A 25,467-nucleotide genomic window follows, 5' to 3' on the forward strand; every position below is an offset into this window, starting at 1 on the left:
GACCGGGCGGGACCGGAGAGACCCCGGCGCCCCCTGGCGGACCGGCAGCGCCGCCCGCGACCCCTCCCGGACACTGCCGTACCCGAACCGGACGGCGCTGACCTCTCCTCGACATTGCCGGACCTTCACCGGACAGCACCGACCCCTCCCCGGGCCGTACCGGGCGGTCCCGCCCCTTCACCGGACGGGGTGCCACTGCTGACCCCTGACCGGCCAGCGCTGACCTTGTACCGGGCCGGACCGGACACCCCGGGGCTTTACCGGACACCGCTGACCCCGGTCCGTTCCCGGTCCCGGTGCCGGTCGGGCCATGGCGGCCCCGGTGGCCCCCTCCGGGTTCCAGTTCGCCATCGACCGCGGCGGGACGTTCACGGACGTGTTCGCCCGGTGTCCAGGCGGCCGCGTGCGCGTCCTCAAGCTGCTCTCCGAGGACCCCGCGTACCGGGACGCGCCCACCGAGGGCATCCGCCGCGTCCTGCAGGAGGTGCGACCCCCGGGACCCCCCGAGAGCCCTTCTGGGACCCCCGGGACCCCCTCAGTGCCCTTCTGGGACCCGCCGAGACGTCGAGACCGCCGGGAACCCCCCTAGAGCCCTTCTAGGACCCCCGGGAACCCCCGGGACACAGAGGGGGACCCCCGGGAATACCTCCAGTATCCTTTGAGGAACCTCGGCATCCCCCCGAGTGCCCGCGGGACCCCCTGAGTGCCCTTCTAGGACCCCCGGGAACACCCCCGAGTGCCCCTCCCAGGGACCCCCAAGACCCCCAGGCAACACAGCGAGGACACACTGGGACACCCCCAGTGTCCTTTTGGGACCCCCGGGGACCTCCCAAATGCCCTGCTGGGGCCCTCGGGAAACCTGGGACCCTCGAGAACCCCCCAAGTCCCCTTCTGGGACCCTCCGGGACCCCCAGGGACACACCACTGCCAGTGCCTGTCTGGGACCCCCTGGACCCTCCAGGCCCACTGAGAGCCCATCTGGGACCCCCTGAACGCCCTGCTTGGACCCTGGGAATCTCCCCAGTGTCCTTCTGGGACCCCCTGGGACTCCCAGAGACACACCAGGGACAGACCAGGACCCCCCTGTCCTAGGGAACCCCCAGACCCCTCCTGCCCCAACCCTGGGCCTGTCGGGAGCCTCTGCCCCACCCCGTGCTGGGGGTCCCCGAATGGGTCTAGGGGTCCCGCTGTGGGTCTGGGGTCTGAGTTTTGGGGTCCCAAAATGGGTTTGGGGTCTTGAAATGGGTCTGGTGTCCTGGGGCACAGTTTTGGGGGCCCCCAAATGGGTCTGGGAGCTCAGTTTCAGGGTCTCTAAATGGGTTTGGGGGTCCCTAAGTGGGTCTGGGGTCCTGCTGTTGGTCGAGGGTCCTGGGGCTCCGTTTTAGGGTCCCTCTGGGCATCTGGGGTCTCCCAGGGGAATTTTGGGGTGAATCCCACAGGAATTGGGGGTGTCCATGCCCCAGGACGAGCCCCTGGACTCGTCCAGGATCCAGTGGATCCACATGGGCACCACGGTGGCTGTGGGTGAACTTTGGGGTTCCCCAGGTGAATTCAGGGTTCCCCAGGTGAATTTTGGGGTGCTCAGGTGATTTTTGGGGTCCCACACAGGAATTGGGGGTGTCCCTGCCCCGGGATGAGCCCCTGGACTCGTCCAGGATCCAGTGGATCCGCATGGGCACCACAGTGGCCACCAACACGCTGCTGCAGCGCCGGGGGGAGAGAACGGCCCTGGCCGTGACCCGTGGCTTCCGACACCTGCTGCACATCGGGACCCAGGCCCGACCTCACCTGTTCGACCTGGTGAGCACCTGTGACCTCACCTGTACCCCAAACCCATCCATAAACCCACCCCACACCTGCTGCACATCGGGACCCAGGCCCGACCTCACCTGTTCGACCTGGTGAGCACCTGTGACCTCACCTGTACCCCAAACCCATCCATAAACCCACCCCACACCTGCTGCACATCGGGACCCAGGCCTGACCTCACCTGTTCGACCCAATGAGCACCCATGACCTCACTTGTAACCTCACCTGTAACCTGTAACCTCACCTGTACCCCAAACCCACCCCACACTGACACCTGCTGCACATCGGCACCCAGGCCAGACCTTACCTGTTCAACCTGGTGAGCACCTAGGCACACCTGACATGCCTGGGCACACACCTGAACCCTCACTTGCAACCTTACCTGTACCCCAAACCCATCCCCAAACACACCTGGGGACACATCTGGGCACACCTGGGACACCTGTGTGCACATCTGGACACACCTGTACATACACCCAGACACACACCTGTGCCCGCACCTGTCCCTGTGCCAGCACTGCCACATCCCAGCATCCCCTGGGGTGACGCCACTGGGTGCCCAATGTCCCCTGGCCTCGGTGCCACATCCACCCCTGTGTCCCCTCAGTGTCCCCATGTGCCCTCCTGGTGACACACGTGGTGACCCCTCCGTGACCCGTGGCCGCTTGGCACGGGGCTGGCACGTCCCGTGACCAACTGGCTTGTCCCGTAACTGGCACCGTGTCCCCGTGTGCCCCATGGTGGGGACAGCGTGGGTCTCAATGTCCCCCCCTCGGGCTGGCACCGTGTCCCCATGTACCCCACAGTGTCCCCTCCTGGGGCTGGCACCATGTCCCTGTGTGCCCCACAGTGTCCCTGCTGTGGGGCTCAGTGTCCCCTCACAGTGGCCCTCTGGGGCTGTGTCCCCATGTGTCCTACTGTCCCCACCATGGGGATGGCACTGTGTCCTTGTGCCCCACACTGTCCCCACACCCTGTCCCTGTGTCCCCTCTCAGTCTGGCACCATGTGCCCCACACTGTCCCCACTGTGGGACTCAGTGTCCCCACACAGTGTCCCCCCTGGAGCTGGCCCCATGTCCCCATGTGCCCCACACAGTCCCCATGTCCCTGCTCAGGCTGGCACCGTGTGCCCCACACTGTCTCTGCTGGGGCTGGCACTGTGTCCCCACATCCCCACACATTGTCCCCTCCTCGGACTGGCACGGCATGCCCCACACTGTCCTGTTGTGGGGCTCAGTGTCCCCACGCTGTCCCTTCCTGGGGCTGGCAATGTGTCCCTGCTCAGGCTGGCACCATGTCCTCTGCTATGGGACTCAGTGTCTCCCCACAGTATTCCCCCTGGGGCTGGCACCGTGTCCCCGTGTGCCCCAGTGTCCCCACACCCTGTCCCTTTGTCCCCTCCTGAGGCTGGCACCGTGTGCCCCACAGTGTCCTGCTGTGGGACTCTGTGTCCCCCCCACAGTGTCCCCTGGTGTCCCCCCCGTGTCAGGCCCAGCCGGGTGTCCTTGCTGGTGTCCCCTGCCCCGTGTCCCGTGAGCGGGGCCGGGCGTGGGGCCAATCCTGGCCGAGAGCCGGAGCAGCTGAGAGCCAGGGGGACACAGGGGGGGGCGGGGACGGGACAGAGGGGACAGACGGACGGGACAGCGGGGGGCACGGGGGGGGACAGGGGACATGGGACTGGGAGGGACACAGAGGGACATGGGGGCGACACGGGAGGGGAAAGGGGACAGGGAGCATGGCGTGTCCAAGGGTGACATCCCCGTGCCAGCCCACTGCTGTCCCAGTGCCACCCCCGTAACAGTTGCTGCCAGCCCGGGCCTGTCCTGGTGCCAGCCCAGTGTCACCCCACTCCTGTCCCACTCCTGTCCCTGTGTCATCCCAGTGCCACCTCAGTGCCATCCCAGTCCTGTCCCACTCCTGTCCTAGTGCCACCCCCTCTTGCCCCAGTTCTGTCCTGGTGCCATCCTGGACCTGTTCCAGTGCTGTCCCAGTGCCACCCCAGTCCTGTCCCTGTTCTGTCCCACTTCTGTCCCTGTCCTATCCCAGTCCTGTCACAATGTCACCCCACTCCTGTTCCGGTGCCACTCCAGTCCTGTCCCTCTCCTTGTCCCAGTGCCACCCCAGTTCCTGCCCAGTTCCCTCCCAGTGCCACCCCAGATCTGTCTCAGTCCCATGCCACTTCTGTCCCAGTGCCACCCCGCTCCTGCTCCAGTGCCATCCCAGACCTGTCCCCTTCCTGTCCCTGTCCTGTCCCAGCGCCACCCCAGTTTCTGCCCAGTGCCATCCCACATTTGCCCCTGTCTTCTCCCCTTCCTGTTGCAGTGCTATCCCAGTCCTGTCCCAGTGCCACCCCAGTCCTGTCCCTGTCCTATCCTGGTGCCAGCTCCAGTGCCACTCCAGTCCTGTCCCACTTCTGTCCTGGTGCCATCCTGGTCCTGTCCCAGTTCCTAATCAGTTCCCTCCCAGTGTCACCCCAGTGCTGCCCCATTCTTGTCCCCCTCCTATCCCAGTGCTATCCTGGGCCTGTCCCTGTGCCATCCAAATCCTGTCCTGGTGCCATCCCAGTTCCTGTCCAGTTTCCCCTGGTGTCACCCCAGTGCCACCCCCATCTCCCCTGTGCCTGCCCCATGTCCGTGGTACCACCCTGTGTCCCCAGTGTCACTCCCATATCCCCAGTGTCCTCAGTGCCACCCCAGTGTCACCGCAGTGTCCTCGGTGTCCCCACAGGCAGTGGCCATGCCCGACGTGCTGTACGAGGAGGTGATCGAGGTGGACGAGCGGCTGATCCCCGAGCAGGAGCATTGTCACTTGCCCGGCAGTGACACCTGGCCTCGGGTGACAGGTGAGTGACATCGGCATTGTCACCTGCCCAGGAGTGACACCTGGCCACGGGTGACAGGTGACTGACAGGTGAGTGACACTGGCAGGTGACAGTGGGGTGATACTGGCAGATGACACTGAGATGATATTGGTGACCCCTGGTAGATGACACTGGGGTGACAGGTGGGTGACACTATGGTGACATTGTTGGTGACACTGCAGTGACCCCTCCTAGGTGACACTGCTGTCACCTCCCCCTGCTGCCCTGTCAGGTGACACCACGTGATTTTGGGGCTCTCAGGGGGGAGGTGACAATGGGACCAGGGGGGGTCTGGGGTGACCCTGGGGGTGACACTGAGGTGACACCTGGCAGGTGACACTGGGGTGACCTTGGGGGTGAGACTGAGGGAGGTTGGGTTTGGGTTAGGGTTAGGGGGTTGGGGGGGGGGATGTGGGAGGAAGTGACACCAGGACTGTCCCCTGCCCCCTCAGGTTGCTCAGGTGTCACCCTACTGGTGCAGTGGGGGGGATTTGGGGGGGTCTTAGGGGTGTCACAGGCTGAAGGTGACACTGCTGTCCTCTGCCCCCTCAGGTTGCTCAGGTGTCACCCTGCTGGTGCAGTGGGGGGTCTCAGGCTGTCACAGGCTGTAGGTGACAGAGATGACACTGTCCCTGTCCCCCCAGGCTGTTCCGGTGTCACTCTCCTGGTGCAGCGCCCTCTGGACCTGGCGCGGCTCCGCGGGGACCTGGAGCGGGTCCTGGCCCGGGGGATCCGGAGCCTGGCCGTGCTGCTGCTGCACAGCTACGCGTGAGTAGGGGGATTTGGGGGGATTCTGGGGGGTCCCAGAGGTTCCCTAGGGGTCCCCGGGGGGAATTTGTGAGGGTTTAGGGGGTCCCCAGGGGGTCCCTGGGCAGTTTGGGGGTCCCTGAGGGGTCCCTGGGGAGTTCTGGGGGGGATTTGCGGGGGTCCCAGGTGACCGCAGGTGACACAGGTGTCCCCCAGGTGTGACACGTGTGTTCCCTCATAGGTTGCCGGGACATGAGCGGCAGGTAGGGTTTGGGGGTACAGGAGTGACACAGCTGACAAAGGTGTCCCCTCACAGGCGGCCTGGCCATGAGCAGCAGGTGGGGTTTGGGGTCACACAGGTGACTCAGGTGACACAGGTGACACACAGATGTGACCCAAGTGTGTCTGTGCAGGGGGCCGGGCCACAAGCAGCATGTGGGCACCCTGGCCCTGGAGCTGGGCTTCTCGCAGGTGTCACACAGGTGACAGGTGACACACAGGTGTGACCCAGGTGTGTCCCCACAGGTGGCCAGGTCACGAGCAGCAGGTGGGTGCCCTGGCCCTGGAGCTGGGCTTCTCACAGGTGTCGCTGTCGTCGGCCGTGGCCGGGATGGCACGGGCTGTGCCGCGGGGACTCACGGCCTGTGTGGACGCCTACCTGAGCCCAGGTGTGCAGCGGTACCTGAGCGGCTTCTGCCAGGGGTTCCGGGACGGCCTCAAGGTGAGCTGGGACATGGGGGACAGCTGGGGACACCTGGGACAGCTGGGGACACACCTGGGATCAACAGGGACACAAGGCACATGTGGGGACACACCTGGGGACATCTGGGCACACCTGGAACACAGCTGGGACACATGGGGGACAGATGGAGACACACCAGGCCACACCTGGGATACACAGGGACACACTTGGACACACCTATTTCCCCCTGGGAACCTCCCCAAATGGTGCCCACCCCACCGGGATCCCCATGTGACCCCCGCCATGGACCCCCGCCCACTCCTTAGGTCTCCCTGAGACTCCCAGGACCCCCCCAAACTCCATTTTTAGGGGGTGCAGGTGCTGTTCATGGAGGTCTCAGACCCTTCAGGACCCCCATAACACCCCTGATCCCCCTTAACCCCATTTTTAGGGGGTGCAGGTGCTGTTCACGGGAGTCTCACACCCCATACCCCCCCTGAGCCCCTCAGGACCCTCATAGCCCCCCCCTTAACCCCCTGAACCCCATTTTCAGGGGGTGCAGGTGCTGTTCATGCGCTCGGATGGGGGCCTGACCCCCATGGCCACCTTTGGGGGGGCTCGGGCCATCCTGTCGGGCCCAGCCGGGGGGGTCGTGGGCTACGCCAGGACCACCTTTGACCCCCTGGATGGGACCCCTGTCATCGGCTTCGACATGGGAGGTGAGGGATGGGGTAGGATATTGGGGGATTTGGGGGTCCCATTGGGATTGGGGGGCCTGGGGGGGGATGGTCACATTGTTATTGGGGGGTCTGTGGGGTTGGGAGTGGGGGTCCTGGGTGGGGGTCCCATTGGCATTGGGGATCCTGGGGCGTAGGGGTCCCAGCAGCTTTGGGGTCCCTTTGGGATTGAAGGTCCTGTGGGGCTGGGAGGGGGGTCTGGCTGGGATTGGGGGTCCTGGGTGAGGGTCCAGCTGGGACTGGGGGTCCTATGGGGGGGAGGTCCCACTGGGATTGGGGGTCCTGGGTGGGATTGGGGGTCCCCATCAGGTTTGCCCCCCCCCCCCCCCCGGAATTGGGGGTCTGGCTGGGACTGGGGGGCCTGGGGGGTTTGGGGGGTCCTGTTGGGTTTGGGGGTCCCACCAGGGTTGGGGGTTCCCTTGGGATTGGGGGTCTGGCTGGGATTGAGGATCCTATGGGGCTGGGGTCCCACCAGGGTGGGGGTCCCATTGGGACTGGGAATCATGTTGGGATTGGGGGCTGCACTGAGGCTGGAGTCCCATTGGGATTGGGGGTCTTGAGGGATGAGGGTACCCCCAGGTTTGGGGTCCCATTGGGGTTGGGGGGTCCTGTGGGGTTGAGGTTCCACCATGTTGAGACTTCTCTATAAATCCATTTCCCACACCACCAGGGTTGGGGGCCCGCTGGCTTTGGGAGGAGGCAGTTTTGGGGTCTGGGTAGTTTATAGGGGTCTGGCAGTTTCGGGGTCCGGCAGTTTTTTTTGGGGGGTCTGGCAGGTTTTGGGGTTGTCAGGTGGGCTTTTTGGGGGTCTCCGGCTGTTTTTGGGGGGGTCAGGTGGGTTTTTTGGGGGTGTCCATCCCGTTTTTTGGGGTCCCCAGGCACGTCCACGGATGTGAGCCGTTTCGCGGGGCAGTTCGAGCACGTGTTCGAGGCTACCACGGCCGGGGTCCCCATCCAGGCCCCCCAGCTCGACATCAACACCGTGGCCGCCGGGGGGGGGTCCCGCCTCTTCTTCAGGTGGGGAGGGGGCGCGGGGGGCTCGGGGAGGTGTGGGGAGGGTGCTCCGGGCAGGGGGGGCTCCGGGGGCAGGGAAATGTGAGGAGGGGGCTTCTGGTAGGAGAGTTGTGGGGAGGGGGCTTTAGAGATGGGGGGAATGTGGGGAGGGGCTTCCAAGGATTGGGGAATGTGGGGAGGGGGCTCCAGGTATTGAAGATTGTGGGGAGAGGGTCCAGGGAGGGAGAGGGATGTAGGGAGGGGGCTTCAGAGATGGGGGGATGTGGGGAGGGGACTCAGGGGGCTCTGGGTGGGGGGGATGTGGGGAGGGGCCTCTGGGTACGGTAGGGGGGATTTGGGGAGGGGGCTGCAGGTATTGGAGGTTGTGGGGAAGGGGCTTCAAAGAGAGAGAGAGATGTGAGGAGGGGGCTCTGGGTGTGGGGGGATGTGGGGAGAGGACTTCTGGTACTGTGAGTTATGGAGAGGGGGCTTCTGGTATTGGGGGGTGTGGGGAGGGGGCTCCAAGGATCAGGACTGATGTGGGGAGGGGGGTTTCAGGGTCGTGGGACGTGGAGAGGGGGCGCTGGGGATGGGGGATGTGGGGAGGGGGCTCCGGGTATGTCACAGGGAAGGGGGCTCCAAGCATCGGGGGGGTTGTGGGGAGGGAGCTTCTCTGGTATTGGGGGGGGTTGGGGAGGGGGCTCCAAGGATTGGGGAACATGGGGAGGCGGTTTCAGGGGTGGGGGATGTGGGGAGGGGGCTCTGGGGGTGTCCCAGGACACTGGGGGGGCTCAGGGGACCCAGGTCCGTGGTGGCACCACGTGGACAGGACCCCACGTCCCCTGGGTGTCACTGCCCCTCCTGTGTCCCCTGGGTGTCCCCAGCCCCATGTCCCCGTGAGTGTCCCCATAGTGTCCCTGGGTGTCCCCACTTTCCCTGGGTGTCACCTGGGTGTCCCCACTGTCCCCTAGGTGTCTCCGTGTCCCTGGGGGAGTCCCCTGGGTGTCCCTGTGGGCATCCCCATGGTGTCCCCACTGTCCCCTGCATGTCCCTGTGTCCCTGTGGCTGTCCCCATGGTGTCCCCTGGTGTCCCCTCAGGTCTGGTCTCTACGTGGTGGGTCCCGAGTCTGCAGGAGCCCACCCGGGCCCAGCCTGTTACCGCAAGGGTGAGTGACTTGTGTCACCTGTGTGTCACCTGTGTCACCCCCCTGTGTCACCTGTGTGTCACCTGTCACCTGCGTGTCACCAGTGTAACACCTGTGTCACCTGTGTGTCACCTGCTGCCTACGTGTCATGTGTCACCCTGTCACCTGCATGTCACCTGCATGTCACCTCTGTGTCACCTGTGACCCCTCTGACCCCTCATGTCACTTGTGTTGCCATGACACCATGTCCCCTGTGTCCCCTCATGTTCCCCTGACTCCTCTGTGTCACCCTGACTGTCACTGCAAGGGTGAGTGAGGGACACCTGTGTCACCTGTGTCCTCCACGACCCCGCGGCGTCCCCGATGTCCCCAGGGGGTCCCCTGACTGTCACCGACGCCAACCTTGTCCTGGGCCGGCTGCTCCCGGATTATTTCCCGCGGATCTTCGGGCCCGGCGAGGACCAGCCGCTCTGCCGCGACACGGCCGTGGCGGCCTTCCGACAGCTGGCCGCCGCCATCGCCGACTTCCAGAGGGCCAGTGGCGACAGCGGCGACAGCAGAGACACCTCTGGCGACATCGCGGGTGGCACGGCGGGTGGTAGTGCTGTCACACCCTCGGTGGAGGAGGTGGCGCTGGGCTTTATCCGAGTGGCCAACGAGGCCATGTGCCGGCCTATCCGGGCACTGACACAGGTGTGGGCGTGACCTCTGACCCCGGGGCGGGCGGGGGGACCGGAGGAGGTGACAGTGGTGTCACCCGTGTGTGTCAACCGTGTCACCCATGAGCGTCCCCTCCCCTGGTGGTGCTGGGCTTCATCCATGTGGTGCCGCCCCATGTGACCCCTGACCTCTGACCCCTGGGTGGGAGGGGGGACCGGGGGAGGTGACAGCGGTGTCACCCGAGTGTCCCCCACCCCTCCCCTGGTGGCGCTGGGCTTCACCCACGTGGTGCTGCCCCACCTGCACTGTCACCCAGGTGTGTGGGTGACCCCTGACCCCTTGACCCCTGACCCCTGTGATGGCCTGGGGAGGGGGGTGACAGTGGTGTCACCTGTGTGACACTTGTGTGTCCCCACCCCACCCTCAGTGGCCCATGTCCTGCCCCATCCATGCCCTCACCCCGGTGTGTGGGTGACCCCTAACCCCCGTGGCAGCCCAGGGCGGTGACAGCGGTGTCACCCGGTGTCCCCTGTGCCCTGGTGACAGGCACGGGGACACGACGCGGCCCGGCACGTGCTGGCGTGTTTCGGTGGCGCCGGGGGACAGCATGCCTGCGCCATCGCCCGTGCCCTGGGCATGGCCAGGGTCTTCATACACAAGTACGGGGGGGTTGGGAGGGTTTGGGGGGTCCCGGGGGGGCACTGGGGGTCCCTGGGGGTCTCTACTCATAGGACCTGAAGGCAGCCCGGGGGGTTTGGGGGGTCCCTGAGGGTCCCCAGTCATGGGACATGGTGGGGGTCCCCGGGTGGGGAGGGGGACCTGGGGAGTTGAGGGTCTTTGGGTGTCACTGGGGGTTCCTGGGGGTCACTGGGGGTCACTGGGCACATCGGTGGCTTTGGCACAGCGTGTCCCTAGGGGTGTGACAGGGATGCCCTGGGGCTGTGCCTGCGATGTCCCTGCAGTGTCCCTCGGCTGTCCCCCTGGTGACAGCGCTGTCCCTCGTGTCCCCTGTGTCCCTCGTGTCCCCAGGCACAGCGTGCTACTGTCCGCCCTGGAGCTGGGCTGTCCCGGGGCTGCACCAGCAGTGTCCCCATGGTGTCCCCTGTGTCCCCAGGCACAGCGGTCTCCTCTCAGCGCTCGGCCTGGCACTGGCAGATGTGGTGCACGAGGAGCAGGAGCCGTGCGCGCTCCCGTACGGCCCCGCTGCCTTCCCCCGCCTGGATGCGCGTCTCCGCGAGCTGGAGCGGCGCTGCCGGGACGCGCTGCGGGAGCAGGGATTCGCCCCGTGAGTGCCACTGTCGCGACAGGCGCGACAGGGATAGCAGCGACAGCAACAGCAGTGACAGCGACAGTGATAGCAACAGTGACACAGTGACAGCCGTGGGGAACGGGCAGGAGAGACAGAGATGGGGACAGGGGACAGCAGGGACAGTGGGGACAGCGGGGATGGGGACAGAGTTCACCAGAGATGAGGGCGTGGGGACACTGGGGACACTGGGGATAGGAGGATGGGGACAGGGGAGACTGGTGACACAATGACATGGTGGTAGTGACACTGGTGACAGGGCAACACGGTGACACGAGGACAGGATGACACAGTGACGTGGGGACAGGGTATCATGGCTTCAGGGTGACAAGTGACAGTGACAATGACACAGGGCCCTGTCCCCACGTGTCCCCAGAGAGCAGATCCAGACGGAGCCGTTCCTGCACCTGCGCTACGAGGGCACCGACTGCGCCCTGATGGTGTCACCGCGAGGCCACCCTGCCCACCCAGGCTCCTGTGACACCGGGGACTTCCTGGCGGCCTTCACCGCACGGTCAGTGTCACCAGCCCTGTCCTGTCCCTGTGTCACCTGGCCCATCCGGGGTCCTGTGACACTGGGGACTTCCTGGGGGCCTTCACTGTACAGTCAGTGTCACATCCCCTGTCCTGGTGTCACCTGTCCTGTCCCGGTGTCACCAGTCGTTGGGGGTCCCTGTACCCTCTCGTGGTCCCTCTCTCCCTCCAGGTCCCTGTACACCTCCCCTGGATGTCCCTGTCCTCCTCCCGGGGTGTCCCTGTCCCCTCTTGGTGCCCCCCCCCCCCCCCCCCCCCCCCCAAGGTCCCCATCCCCCTGGCTGTCCCTGTCCCCTGTCCATGTCCCCTCAGGGTGTCCCTGTCCCCTCTCAGTGTCCCCTCAGGGTGTCCCTCTCCCCTCTCAGTGTCCCCTCAGTGTCCCTGTCACCTGTCCCCTGTCCGCAGGTACCGTCAGGAGTTCGGGTTCACCCTGCCGGGCCGGGCCGTGCTCGTGGACGATCTCCGGGTCAGGGGCACGGGCAGCACCGGGGGTGCCCCCGAGACCCCTCTGGAGCCTCGCGGGGATCCCCCGCACCTGGAGACCGTGAGGGGGGACAGGGGGGACACAGGGGACAGCAGGGGGGCGGAGTGGGGGACAGGGGGGAATGGAGAAATGGGGTCTGGGGGGTACAAGAGGGACATGGGGGGAATGGGGGGACAGGGGGGAATGGGGGAAATGGAGTCTGGGGGAAACTGGGATCTGGGGGTATTTGGGATCAGTGGGACCAAGGGGCACCAGGGAGCACCAGGGGAAATGGGGGGACTTGGAGGGCTGAGGGGAAATGGGGACAGCAGGGAAATGGGGTCTGGAAGTATTTGGGGTCAGGGGAATTGGAGTCTGGGAGTATTTGGGGTCAGGAGGACTGGTGGGAATGGGGGAAATGGGGGGGCACTGGGGAAATGGGATCTGTGGGTATTTGGGGTCTGTGGGTATTTGGGGTCTGGGGGTCAGGGGGGAACTGGGGCTGGGGGCACTGGGGGGAAACTGGGCTGGGGTCTGGGGGTAACCTCGGGGTTTGGGGGTGACCCTGGCTAGGGTTTGGGGGGTTGGAGGTGACCCAGGGGGGATGGAGGGGACCCAGAGGGGCTGAGAGTGACCCAGGGGTGACCGATGGTGACCAAGGAATGACCTGAGAGTGACCCAGAGGTGACACAGATGTGACCCAAGGGTGACCCAGAAATGACCAGAGGGTAACGAGGGGTGACCAGGTGTGACTGAGGGTGACCCAGGTGTGACTGGGGATGACCAGAGCTGACCAGGGGTGACCCGAGGTGTGACCAGGGCTGACCCGAAGATAACCCCAGGTGTGACCCCACCATGACCCCAGGTGTGACCAGGGCTGACCCAGGGTGACCCAGGAGTGACCCAAGGATGACCCCAGGTGTGATCCCAGGTGACTCAGGGATGACCGGGGATGATTGGGGCTGACCAGTTGGGATCTGAGGGTGACCAGGAGTGACTGAGAGTGACCAGAGATGACCCCAAGTGACCCAGAAATGACCAAAAGTGACCAGGAGTGACCAGCTGTGACCTGAGGGTGACCCAGGTGTGACCAGGGATGACCGGGGTTGACCAGAGCTGACCCAAGGGTGACCCCCAGGTGACTCAGGGATGACCAGGGTTGACCTTAGGATGACCAGGTGTGACCTGGGGGTGACCTGAGGATGACCCCAGGTGTGACCAGGGGTGACTGAGGGTGACCGGAGGTGACCAGGCCTGACCCAAGGATGACCCCAGCTGTGACCCCCCCCCCCCCGGTGACCCTGGTGCTCCTGCAGGTGACCCAGTGCTATTTTGAGGGGGGGTACCAGGACACTCCCGTGTACCTGCTGGGGGACCTGGGCTGTGACCACACCCTGCCTGGGCCCGCCATCATCATCGACACCAACAGGTGGGGACACACCTGGGAACACACCTGGGGACATTGGGGACACACCTGGGGAATTTTTGTGTGTAATTTGGGTTTTTTTGGGGGGAAATTTGGGTGACCCCAGGGGGATTTTTGGGGGACCCCATTGAGATTTTGGGGGTAATTTTTGGGGGACCCATGAGAATTTTGGGGTAATTTTTGGGGGACCCCAGGAGGATTTTTTGGGGGAATTTGGGGTGACCCTGGTGACATTTTGGGAAGGGTTTTTGAGTTGACTCTAAGGAGATTTTTGGGGGGGGATTTGGGGGGGGCCAGGGGGATTTTTGGCGAGAATTTTTTTGTGACCCCAGGAAAGGAGATTTTTTGGGGGGACCCCAGGAAGATTTTTGGGGTCATCCCAAGGAGATTTTTGGGAGGGATTTTTGGGGGCAATTTTTGGTGACCCCAGTGAGATTTTGGGGGGTATTCTTGGTCACCCCAAGCTGATGTTTTAGGGGGAATTTGGGGTGAACCCAGGGAGGTTTTTGGGGGGAATTTTTGGGGATTTGGGGGGGGGAGTTTGGGGTGATCCCAGAGGGATTTTTGGGGGCACCCCAGGCGGATTTTTGAGGGGAATTTAGGGGGATTGGGGGGGAGGATTTTGGGCACCCCGAGCTGATTTTTGGGGGGGAGTTTTGGTGACCCTGGTGAGATTATGGGGGTATTTTTGAGCACCCCAAGCTGATTTGGGGGGAAACTTTGGGGGATTTTTGGGCACCTCAAACTAATTTTTGGGGGGAATTTTTGGGCCTTCCAAGCTGATTTTTGGGGGATATTAGGGGGATTTTTGGGGGATTTTTGAGGGGAATTTTGAGGCATTTTAGGGGGGATTTTTGGTCACCCCAAACTGATTTTTGGGGGCAATTTGGGGGATATTTGGGAGGATTTTTGGGCCCCCCAAAGTAATTTTTGCCCCCCGCAGCACCATCGTGGTGGAGCCAGGCTGCGTGGCCACTGTCACCCCCCTGGGGGACATCAGCATCCAGGTGGGCTCGGGACCCCCCCGGGAGCTGGGGACACGCCTGGACCCCGTGACACTTTCCGTGTTCTCACACCGCTTCATGAGCATCGCAGGTGGGCAGCTGGGGGGTCCTGGGGGGAATTTGGGGGGGGGTCCTAGGGGGGTTCTGGGGGGTTTAATGGGGATTTGAGGGGGCTGAAAAGGAATTTGGGGGGTCCTGGGGGGGTTTGGGGGGTCCCGGGGTGGTCCGAGGGTGGTCCCAGGGGCTCTTTTCGGGGGTCCCCTGGTGTTTTGGGGTGCCCCCCGCAATACCAAATCTCCCATTCCCCCAACTCCCCATAACAAACCCAGGACAGGGAACACCAGGGTGCTCCCGGGGTGGTCTTGGGGTATCTTTTGGGGTCCCCCCAGTGTTTTGGGGTCCCCCCTGAGGGTGCCGTGGCCCCGCAGAGCAGATGGGGCGCACCCTGCAGCGCTCGGCCATCTCCACCAACATCAAGGAGCGCCTGGACTTCTCCTGCGCCCTGTTTGGGCCCCAGGGAGGGCTGGTGTCCAACGCCCCCCACATCCCCGTGCACCTGGGCGCCATGCAGGAGGCCGTGCAGTTCCAGGTGAGGGGTCCTGGGGGGGGAGTTGGGAGGTCCTGGAGGGAGTTTGGGGCATCCCAGGGGGATCTGGGGAGTCCCAGGGCCATGCAGGAGGCCATGCAGTTCCAGGTGAGAAATCTGGGAGGGTTGGGGGGTCCTGGAGGGGTCCCAGGGGGATTTGGGGGGAATTTGCGGGGGTTTGGGGGGAGGGGGGGGTCTCAGGTGGTTTGGGGGGGGCATTTGGGGGGGATTCTGGGGGTATTTGGGCGTCCCAGGGCCGTGCAGTTCCAGATATGGGGAATTTGGGGGTCCTGCGGGGGGTATTTGGGGTCTCTCTGGGTGGATATTTGGGGTCTCTCTGGGATATTTTGGGTCCCTTGGGGGGATTTGGGGTCACTCTGGGGATTTTACGGGGTTGCTCAGGGATGATTTGGGATCTTTCTCTGGGGGGATTTGGGGTATTTTGGGTCTCTCTGGGGTTTTTTTGGGTCTCTCTGGGATTTTTGGGGTCTCTCTTGGGGGGTCCTGCCCCCTGACCCCCCCTGGCCCCCCAGATCCGTAACCTGGGCCCAGAGCTGCGCGAGGGCGATGTCATCCTGAGCAACCACCCGCGGGCAGGGGGCAGCCACCTGCCCGACCTGACTGTCATCACCCCGGTGAGCACACCTGGGCACACCTGAGATACACCCAAAACACATCTGAGATACACCTGGGTACAGCTGGGGCACACCTGTAATACACCTGGGCAACCACCCGTGGGTGGAGGGCAGCCACCTGCCTGACCTGACTGTCACCACCCCAGTGAGCACCTGAGATACCTGAGATACCCAAAACACACCTGAGATACATCTGGGCACAGCTGGGATCCCCCTGGGACTGCAGGGATTTCAGCCCCCCAGTGTCACCTGTCCCCCCCAGGTGACCCCACTTGTCCCCAGATGTTCTGAGCCCCCCAGCTGACCTCAGGTGACCCCCAACTGACCCCCAGGTGACTCCACCTGTCCGCAGGTGTTCTGTCCCCCCCAGCTGACCCCCTGGTGACCCCACCTGTCCACAGGTGTTCTGGCCAGGCCAGCCCCGCCCCGTGTTCTTCGTGGCCAGCAGGGGGCACCACGCGGACGTGGGGGGCTCCACCCCTGGCTCGATGCCCCCCCACTCCCAGAACCTGCGCCAGGAGGGGGCACTCTTCACCTCCTTCAAACTGGTCACCGACGGCCACTTCCGGGAGCACGGTGGGACATGGGGACACCTGGGAACATTGGGGATATCTGGGACACCTGGAGACATCAGGGACATCCAAGGGCATTGGAGGCATTGTCATTGTCACTGTGTCACTGTCACTGTGTCCCTGTGTCACTGTGTCCCTGTGTCACTGTCAGTGTGTCACTGTGTCCCTGTGTCACTGTGTCCCTGTGTCACTGTCAGTGTGTCACTGTGTCACCGTGTCACCATGTCCCTGTCACTGTCCCTGTCCCCAGAGGTGACCCAGGCCCTGCTGGCCCCCAGTGACATCCCGGGCTGCTTGGGGACACGGAACCTCAGTGACAACCTGTTGGACCTGAGTGTCCCTGTCTCTGTGTCACCATGTCCCTGTCTCCAGAGGTGACCCAGGCCCTGCTGGCCCCCGGTGACATCCCGGGCTGCTCGGGGACACGGAACCTCAGTGACAATCTGTCGGACCTGCGGGCTCAGGTGGCAGCGAACACCAAGGGCATCGCGCTGGTGCTGGAGCTGATCCGGGAGCACGGGCTGGACACCGTGCAGGCCTACATGGGACACGTGCAGGTGAGGGACAGAACTGGGGGACACCACAAATATTTGAGAGAGCCCAAAAACCCCAAAAATAACCTACATGGGGCACATGCTGGTAAGATATACCTGGAGAGAGAAATATACCTGAGAGTGACAAAAAATCCCTCCGGAAACCCCCAGATTCCCACTGGGACCCCTGTGTGACCCTGTGACCCCTGTGTAACCCCATGACCTCTCTGTGACGTCTGACCCCAGGCCAACGTCGAGGTGGCCGTCAGGGACATGTGACCTCTGTGTAACTTCTGACCCCTGTGTGACCCCATGACCTCTGTTTGACCCCTGTGCGACCTCTGACCCCAGGCCAGTGCCAAGGTGGCTGTCAGGGACATGTGACCCCTGTGTGACCACTGACCTCTGTGTGACCCCATGACCTCTGACCCCAGGCCAACGCTGAGGTGGCCGTCAGGGACATGCTCCAGGCCGTGTCCTTGCGCTGGGGGACGTCGCTGGTGGCCGAGGACACAATGGATGACGGGACCCCCATCAGGCTCCGGGTGACACTGGACCCTGAGCAGGTGAGGGGACACCTGGGGACACTGAGACACCTGGGGACACCTTGGGGACATCCCCAGATTTGGGGCCCAAGATCCAGCTGGACCCCAACAACATTGGGGGGGAAAATGGATAAACCCCCAAGATTTGGGGGTTACTCCCAGATTTTGGGGTCACCATGGGATTTGGGGTCACTCCAGGGGTTTGGGGTCATTTTGGGTTTTGGGGTCACCCCAATGTCCCCCCTGTGACCTTCCAGAGCAGCACCACTTTCAATTTTAGGGTCACCCCAGGTTTTGGGGTCACCCCTGGGCTCTAGATGGGTTTTGGGGTCATCTCGGGTTTTGGGGTCCAATTTAACCCGTTTAATCCCCCCAGGGCAGCACCTTGTTCGACTTTGGGGGGTTTTGGGGTGACCTCGGGGTTTTGGGGAGGTTTTGGGGTCACCCTCCAGGATTTGGGGTTTTGGGGTCACTCTTGGGGGTTTTAAGTCAAATTTAACCCTTTGCTCAGCCCCCAAGGCAGTGCCATGTTCGATTTTAGGGTCACCTCAGGTTTTGGGGTCACCCAGAGCTCTGGGTGGGTTTTAGGGTCACCCTTGGGATTTCTGGGGCCTAATTTAACCCCTTGTTCACTCCCCAGGGCAGCACTGTGTTTAATTTCAGGGTTTTTTGGGGGTCACCCTTGGCTCTGACTGGGGTTTTGGGGTCACCCCAGGTTTTGGGGTCACCTCGGGGTTTTCAGTGGCTTTTGAGGTCCAGTTTAGTGGACCAAACAGGGTAGTGCCCTGTTTGATTTCAGGGTCACTCACAGGATTTGGGGTCACTCTGGGTTTTGGGGTCACCCTAGGCTCTGGGAGGTTTTGGGGGGCACTCACCGGGTTTTTGGGGTCCAATTTACCCCCCCCCCCCCAGGGCAGCACCGTGTTTGATTTCAGGGTTTTTTTGGGGTCACCCCGGGTTCTGGATGGCTTCTGGGGTCACCCCTGGGGTTTTGGGGAGGTTTTTGGGGTCCAGTTCAAACCTTTGTTCCCCCCCAGGGCAGCGCCGTGTTCGATTTCGGGGGGACGGGCCCCGAGGTGTTGGGGAACTGCAACGCCCCAAGAGCCATCACCCTGTCAGCCCTGATTTACTGCCTGCGCTGCCTGGTGGGCCACGACATCCCCCTCAACCAGGTGAGACCCCCAAAACACCCCAAAATATCCCAAAAACCACCCCAAAAAACACAGCAAAATTCACAGCAAAACCCACCCCCAAATCCGCACCAAAACAGCTGCAAAACACCCCAAAAACCTTCCCCTGTCAGTCCTGATCTCCTGCCTGCACTGCCTGGTAGGGCACAACATCCCACTGAACCAGGTGAGACCCCAAAAACCTTCCTAAAACATCCCAAAAAAACACTCTGAAACACCCCAAAAAAATCCTAAAAAATACCACAAAAACTGCCCCAAAAACTGCCCCTGTCAGCCCTGATCTCCTGCCTGTGCTGCTGGTGAGGCACGACATCTCCCTCAACCAGGTGAGACCCCAAAAGCACCCCAAAATATCCCAAGATCACCCCAAAAAATGCCCCAAAATCACCCAAAAAAACACAGCAAAATCCACCCCAAAAAAGGCCTTGTCAGCGCAGATCTCCTGCTTGCGCTGCCTGGTGGGACACAACATCCCACTGAACCAGGTGAGACCCCAAAACTGCCCCAAAATATCCCAAAAACCCCAAAAAACATCCTAAAAACCATCCCCAAATCAGTGCAAAATCCTGCCCCAAGAACCGCCTCCAAAACCACCCCAAAAACTGCCTCCAAAACTGCCCCAAAACTGCCCCTGTCAGCGCTGATCTCCTGCCTGCGCTGCCTGGTGGGGCATGACATCCCCCTCAACCAGGTGAGACCCCAAAACCGCCCCAAATCACCCCAGAAAACACCTCAAAACCGCCCAGGTGTATCTCAGGTGTGTCTCTCCCCGCCAGGGCTGCCTGGCACCGGTGGAGGTGCGGATCCCGCCCGGCTCCATCTTGGACCCCTCCCCCGAGGCCGCGGTGGTGGGCGGGAACGTGCTGACGTCACAGCGCGTGGTGGACGTCGTGCTGCGGGCGTTCGGAGTCTGCGCCGCCAGCCAGGTGAGCATGGGGGGGGACAGGTGAGACACAGCCAGGTGAGCACGGGGGGGACAGGTGAGATACAGCCAGGTGAGCACGGGAGGGACAGGTGAGCCACAGCCAGGTGAGCACGGGGGGGACAGGTGAGCCACAGCCAGGTGAGCACGGGGGGGGACAGGTGAGCCACAGCCAGGTGAGCACAGGAGGGGACAGGTGAGCCACAGCCAGGTGAGCACAGGAGGGGACAGGTGAGCCACAGCCAGGTGAGCACGGGGGGGACAGGTGAGCCACAGCCAGGTGAGCACGGGGGGGGACAGGTGAGCCACAGCCAGGTGAGCACAGGAGGGGACAGGTGAGCCACAGCCAGGTGAGCACGGGGGGGACAGGTGAGACACAGCCAGGTGAGTACGGGGGGGGACAGGTGAGCCACAGCCAGGTGAGCACGGGGGAGAGGGAATAGGTGAGAGGGTTCAGGTGGGACAGGTGAGGGGACGCACAGGTGAGACAGGGACGGGTGAGGCTGAGACAGGTGGGACAGGACGGTAGACACGGGGACAGGTGAGATAAGACAGGTGAGAGGGGACAGGTGGGACAGGTAGGATAGGATAAGTGAGGCAGGACAGATGAGAGGTGACACAGGGACAGGTGAGACAGGTGGGGACAGGTGGGACAGGTGAAGGACAAGTGTGCAAGGGTCCAGAGACTCCCAGGTTCAGGCACAGGTGTGCAGCAACAGTGGGATTTAGGGGTATTTTATTTGGGGTTTTGGCACCTCAGGGCTGCACGAACAACAGGTTTTTAGAGTTACGGGGGTTTTTTTATTGAGGTTTTTATTTGGGGTTTTTTGGGGGTATTTATTTGGGGTCACATTTTGGGGTCCCCAGGACTGCATGAAAACCATGATTTGAGTTTTTTTCGGGATATTTGGGGTATTTATTTGGGATATTTTGGTATTTAATTTGGGTTTTAACCCTCCTAGGGCTGCATGAACAATGGGATTTGGGGTTTTTATTTGTGGTTTTTTGGATTATTTATTTTGGGTTTTTAAAATTATTTTGAGGGTATTTGAGTAATTTAATTGAGATTTTTTGTTAATTTGTTTGGTTTTTTTCCCTCCTCCCAGGGCTGTGTGAGCGATGGGATTTGGGGTTTTTATCTGGGATATTTGGGGTATTTATTTGCGATATTTGGAGTATTTGGGGTCATGTCTTGGGATATTTTTTGGGGGTATTTAAGGTATTTTCGGGGGATATTTTGATTATTTTGGGGGTTTTTTTTGGGCCTCAGGGCTGCATGAACGACGTGATGTACAGATATTTGTTTAGGATATTTATTTGGGGGGTTTTTGGTGTATTTGGGGTATTTAATTGGGGTTTTTTTTGTCTGTGTGTGTGTATTTATTTGGAGTATTTAGGGTGTTTTTTGAGGCATTTTTGGGGATATTTGGGTTATTTTGGGGGGCGTTTTTCCCCTCCAGGACTGCATGAACAACGGGATGTGGGATATCTATTTGGGATATTTGGGGTATTTAACTGGGGGGGGGGGGGTTGCTATTTATTTGAGGTATTTGGGGGGAATATTTGGGTTATTTTTGGGGTGTTCCTCTCCCCCCCAGGGCTGCATGAACAACGTGACGTTCGGGACCCCCCTGGGCGGTTATTACGAGACGGTCGCGGGGGGCGCCGGGGCCGGGCCCACCTGGAATGGGCGCAGCGGAGTCCACACGCACATGACCAACACGCGCATCACCGACCCCGAGATCCTCGAGACACGGTGGGTTTGGGGGTCCCCATAAGATCTGGGGGGTCCTGGGGGGTTCTCGGTGCGATTTTGGGGGATCTTGGAGCGATTTTAGGGGTTCCAGATGGATTTGGGGGCTCCTGGGGGAATTTGGGGGGGTCTCAGAGTGATTTGGGGGGGCTCAGGAGGGTTTGGGGTTCCTCAGAGATTTGTGGGGTTTATGGGGTTTGGGGTTTTTGGGGGGGTCACACATGACCAACACGCGCATCACTGACCCTGAGATCCTCGAGACACGGTGGGTTTGGGGGTCTCCATAAGATCTGGGGGGTTCCTGGTGCGATTTTGGGGTGTCTCAATGGCATTTTTGGGGGGTGCTGGTGAGACTTTGGGCAGCTCTCGGTGGGCCTGGGGAGCTCTGGGTGGGTCTGGGGAAGTCCCAGAGGGATTTTTTGGGGCTCTTGGGGGGATTTTGGGGGGTCCCAATAAGATTTAGGGGGTCCCAGGGGGGTTCCCGGAGCAATTTTGGGGGATCTTGGAACGATTTTAGGGATTTAGGGGATTTTTAACCCCATTTTTTCCCCTCCTTTCCAGGTACCAGGTGGTGCTGGGGAGGTCTCGGGGGGGTTTGGGGGTGTTTTGGGGGGTTTTTTAGGTGTTTTTTGGGGTCCTGACTCCCATTTTTCCTCTCCCCAAGTACCCAGTGGTGCTGGGGTTGTTTTTTGGTTTGGTTTTTTTTATGTTTTGGTGATTTTTTTGGGTTCCTAACCCTGTTTCTTTCCCCTCTCCATGTATCCAGTGATGCTGGGGGTTTTGGGGTTTTTTTGGGGGTGTTTTGGGGGACTTTTTGGGGTGCTTTTTTGAAATTTTTTTTGGGGTTCCCAACCCCATTTTTCCCCTCTCTCCAGGTACCCGGTGGTTCTTGAATTTTTTTTTTGGTGTATTTTGGGTGGTTTTGGGGGGGGTTTTGGGTTTCTAACCCCATTTTTTCCCCTCCCCTGCAGGTACATGGTGGTTCTGGGGTTGTTTTTTGGGTTTTGGGGGGTTCTTTTTGGAGTTTTTTTGGTGTTTTGGATTGTTTTGGTTTTTTTTTTTTGGGTTCCTAACCCCGTTTTTTCCCCACTCCAGGTACCCAGTGATCCTGAGGGTTTGGGGGTGGTTTTTTAGGGGTTTTTTGGGATCTCAGGAAGGTTTTTTGGGTTCCTAACCCCGTTTTTTCCCCCTCCCCTGCACTACCCAGTGGTGCTGCAGCATTTCGAGCTCCCGGCAGGCTCGGGGGGTTTTGGGGGTGGTTTTAGGGATTTTTTTGGGGGTGGTTCTTTTTTTTTGTTCCTAACCCAGTTTCCCCCCTCCCTTGCAGGTACCCGGTGATCCTGCGGCGTTTCGAGCTCCGGGCGGGCTCGGGGGGCGCGGGGCGACACCGGGGGGGCGACGGGGTGATCCGGGAGCTGCAGTTCCGGGCAGCCATGGAGCTCTCGGTGCTCAGCGAGCGCCGGGCCACGCGGCCCTACGGCATGGCAGGTGAGGGGCACCCTAAATTTACCCCAAAATCCCCCCGAGAATCCCCCTGAAAATCCCCCCGAAAAGCACCCCAAAATCGCCCCTGAAATCCCCCCCGCCAAAATCCCAAAAATGCCCCCAAAAATCCCCCTCAAAAAATCCCCCCGAAATACCCCACAAAATCCACTCCAAAATCCCCCAGAGCCACATGGCTCTACGGGATGGTGGGTAAAGGACCCCCCAAATTACCCCACATACCTCCAAAAATCCCAGAAATCTGCCCAAAAATACCCGTGAAAATCCCCAAAATAACCCCCAAAATAATCTCCAAAATCCGCCCCAAAATCTTCTCAGGCCACCTGGCCCTATGGGATGGCGGGTGAGCGGCCCCAAAATACCCCCAACCCACCCAAAAAATCCCCCTCAAAATACCCCAAATCTGCCCCAAAATCCACCTGAAAAACTGCCCAAAAATCCGCCCAAACATCCCCCTGAAATCCCAAAAATAACCTCAAAATTCCCCCAGGCCACAGGGCCCAGTGTGATGGCAGGTAAGGGGCTCCAGAATCCCCCAAATTCACCCTAAAATCCGCCCAAAATTCCCTTCAAAATCCCCCCGAAAATCAGCCCCAAAATCCCATAGAAAATCCCCCACAAAATCTGCCCAAAAATCCCCTGAAATCTCCCCCACAAATCTGCCCCAGAATCCCCCCAAAATCCCCCAAACCCCCAAAATCCCCCTAAATCACCCCCAATCCCTAAAAATTTCTCCCAAAACCCCTAAAATCCCCCAAAAATCCCCCAAATCTCCCCAAAATCACACCAAAATCTCCTGCAGGGGGGCTCCCGGGGGCTCCAGGGCTGAATTTGCTGCTGCGACGGGACGGGAGAACCATCAACCTGGGGGGCAAGAGCTGTGTGGCTGTGGAGCCTGGGGTGAGCCAAAAACCCCAAAAATCACCCCAAAAACATCCCCAAACCCACCCCAAAATATGCCCCCAAACCCCCAAAAATTGCCCCCAAAATCGCCTCAAAAACCCCAAAATTCATCCCAAAAACCACCCTGTCATCCCCTAAAGCCAACCCTAAACCCACCCACAAAACCATCCCAAAAATCCTAAAAATCACCCCCAAACCCCAAAACCCAGCCTAAAAAAACGCAAAATCACCCCCGAAATCACCTCTGACCCTAAAGCTGACCCCAAAAGCCCCAAACCTGACCCCAAGTCCTGACCCCTAAAAACCCCAAACCTGACCCTAAACCCTGACCCCAAACCCTGACCCTAAACCCCAAAAACTGCAAAGCTGACACCAAACCCCAAAACTCTCAATCCAAAAACCCCAAACCCTGACCCCAAACCCTAAACCTGACCCCAAACCTCGAAGCTGACCCCAAAAACCCCAAACCCGATCTCAAACCTGACCCTAAACCCAACCCCTAACCTGACCCCAAACCTCTCCCCACAGGACGTTTTCCGCCTGCTGACCCCAGGCGGGGGCGGCTTCGGCCCCCCCGAGGACGGAATGGGGGATGACCCCCGGGACTCCCCGGACCCCCAGGACCTCTGGGTGACCCAAAACCCCAAAAATCCCCCGGACCTCCAGGACCTCTGGGCCCCCAAAAATCCCCCAAACTCCCAAAGCCCCCCAAACCCCCCAACCCCACAAACGTTCCTGGAGCGCGGCAGCGTCTTCGAGTTCCGGCAGGCACAGGAGGGAGTGTGACCCCAAACCTGCTGGGGGTGACCCCAAATCCCACTATGGGGCACCCTGTAACTCTGGTATAGGGCACCCCATAACTCCATCGATGCACCCCATAAGGCAACCCCAAACCCTGCTATGGGGCAGCCCCAAATCCTGCTATGGGGCAGCCTTGAGCCTGCTATAAGGCAGCCCACAACTCCAGCAATGCACCCTATGGGGAACCCAAATCCTGCTATGGGGCCAGCCATAACTCTGCTGTGGGGTGCCCCAAAATCCTGCTATGGGGCAGCCCCACAACTCTGCTATGGGGCCCCATAACCCTGCTATAGTGCATCCCATAACTCTGCTATAGGGCATCCCAAACCCCACTATGGGGCGGCCCCACCAACCTGTTATGGGGCAGCTCCTTCTCTAGATAGGCACAATCTGTAGGGCAGCCCCCAAGCTCTCTATAGGGCAGCCCCACAACTCCAGCTATGGAGTGACCCCATAACTCTGCTATGGGGCAGCCCCTTCTCGAGATACGCACAGTCTATAGGGCAGCCCCCAAGCTCTCTATGGGGCCACCCCACAACTCCATCTATGGGGCAGCCCATACCCACTCCAGCTATGGGGCAGCCCCACAACTCCAGCTATGGGGCAGCCCTGACCCACTCCAGCTATAGGGCAGCCCCACAACTCCAGCTATACACCCCCTCTTATGGGGCAGCCCCACATTGCTAGATAGGCACAGCTTATAGGGCAGCCCCACAACCTCTCTATAGGGCAGCCCTGACCCCACTATGGGGCAGCCCCTCCTAGATATGCACAGTCTGTAGGGCAGCCCCATAACTCCAGCTGTGCACCCCTCCATGGGGCAGCCCCTCCTAAACCCTTCAATGGGGCAGCCTCCCCTAGATACGCACAGTCCATGGGGCAGCCCCACAACTCCAGCTATGCACCCCCTCTATAGGGCAGCCCCTGACTCCGCTATGGGCAGCCCCCCCCCCCAATGCGCACAATCTATAGGGCAGCCCCTCCCCCACCCCCAGCTCAGCCCCTCCCCCCAAAATCCCCCCCAAATCCCTCTGAGCCTCCCCCCCAGTCTCCAATAAAGCTTCCTGTGCCCCCCAAATCCTGCCTGGTGTCTTGCCCCCCCCCCCCCAGAGACCCCTAGGGACTCCCCCAGAGCCCCCGAGGGCTCTGCCCCACAGA

The 25,467-nt window shown here is 61.2% G+C and overlaps 1 protein-coding gene across 1 annotated transcript; it reads left to right on the forward strand.

The window, feature by feature from the left end:
• On the forward strand, positions 1-25,308 carry OPLAH (5-oxoprolinase, ATP-hydrolysing). Its single transcript, XM_083865782.1, has 26 exons — positions 1-484; positions 1,609-1,800; positions 4,537-4,651; positions 5,314-5,437; positions 5,942-6,137; positions 6,652-6,817; positions 7,714-7,852; positions 8,927-8,994; positions 9,347-9,666; positions 10,180-10,292; positions 10,748-10,918; positions 11,316-11,453; positions 11,879-12,017; positions 13,253-13,365; positions 14,306-14,457; positions 14,795-14,955; positions 15,486-15,587; positions 15,989-16,163; positions 16,532-16,716; positions 17,127-17,258; positions 18,275-18,409; positions 19,204-19,353; positions 20,948-21,105; positions 22,430-22,590; positions 23,408-23,505; positions 24,037-25,308. Exons 1-26 carry the CDS (start codon positions 311-313, stop codon positions 24,292-24,294), a joined length of 4,035 nt encoding a protein of 1,344 aa, XP_083721908.1. The 5' UTR covers positions 1-310; the 3' UTR covers positions 24,295-25,308.
• Positions 25,309-25,467: the final 159 nt, after the last annotated feature.

Source organism: Zosterops lateralis, assembly GCF_965231275.1.
Source record: "Zosterops lateralis genome assembly, chromosome: 1".
NCBI lineage: Eukaryota > Metazoa > Chordata > Aves > Passeriformes > Zosteropidae > Zosterops > Zosterops lateralis.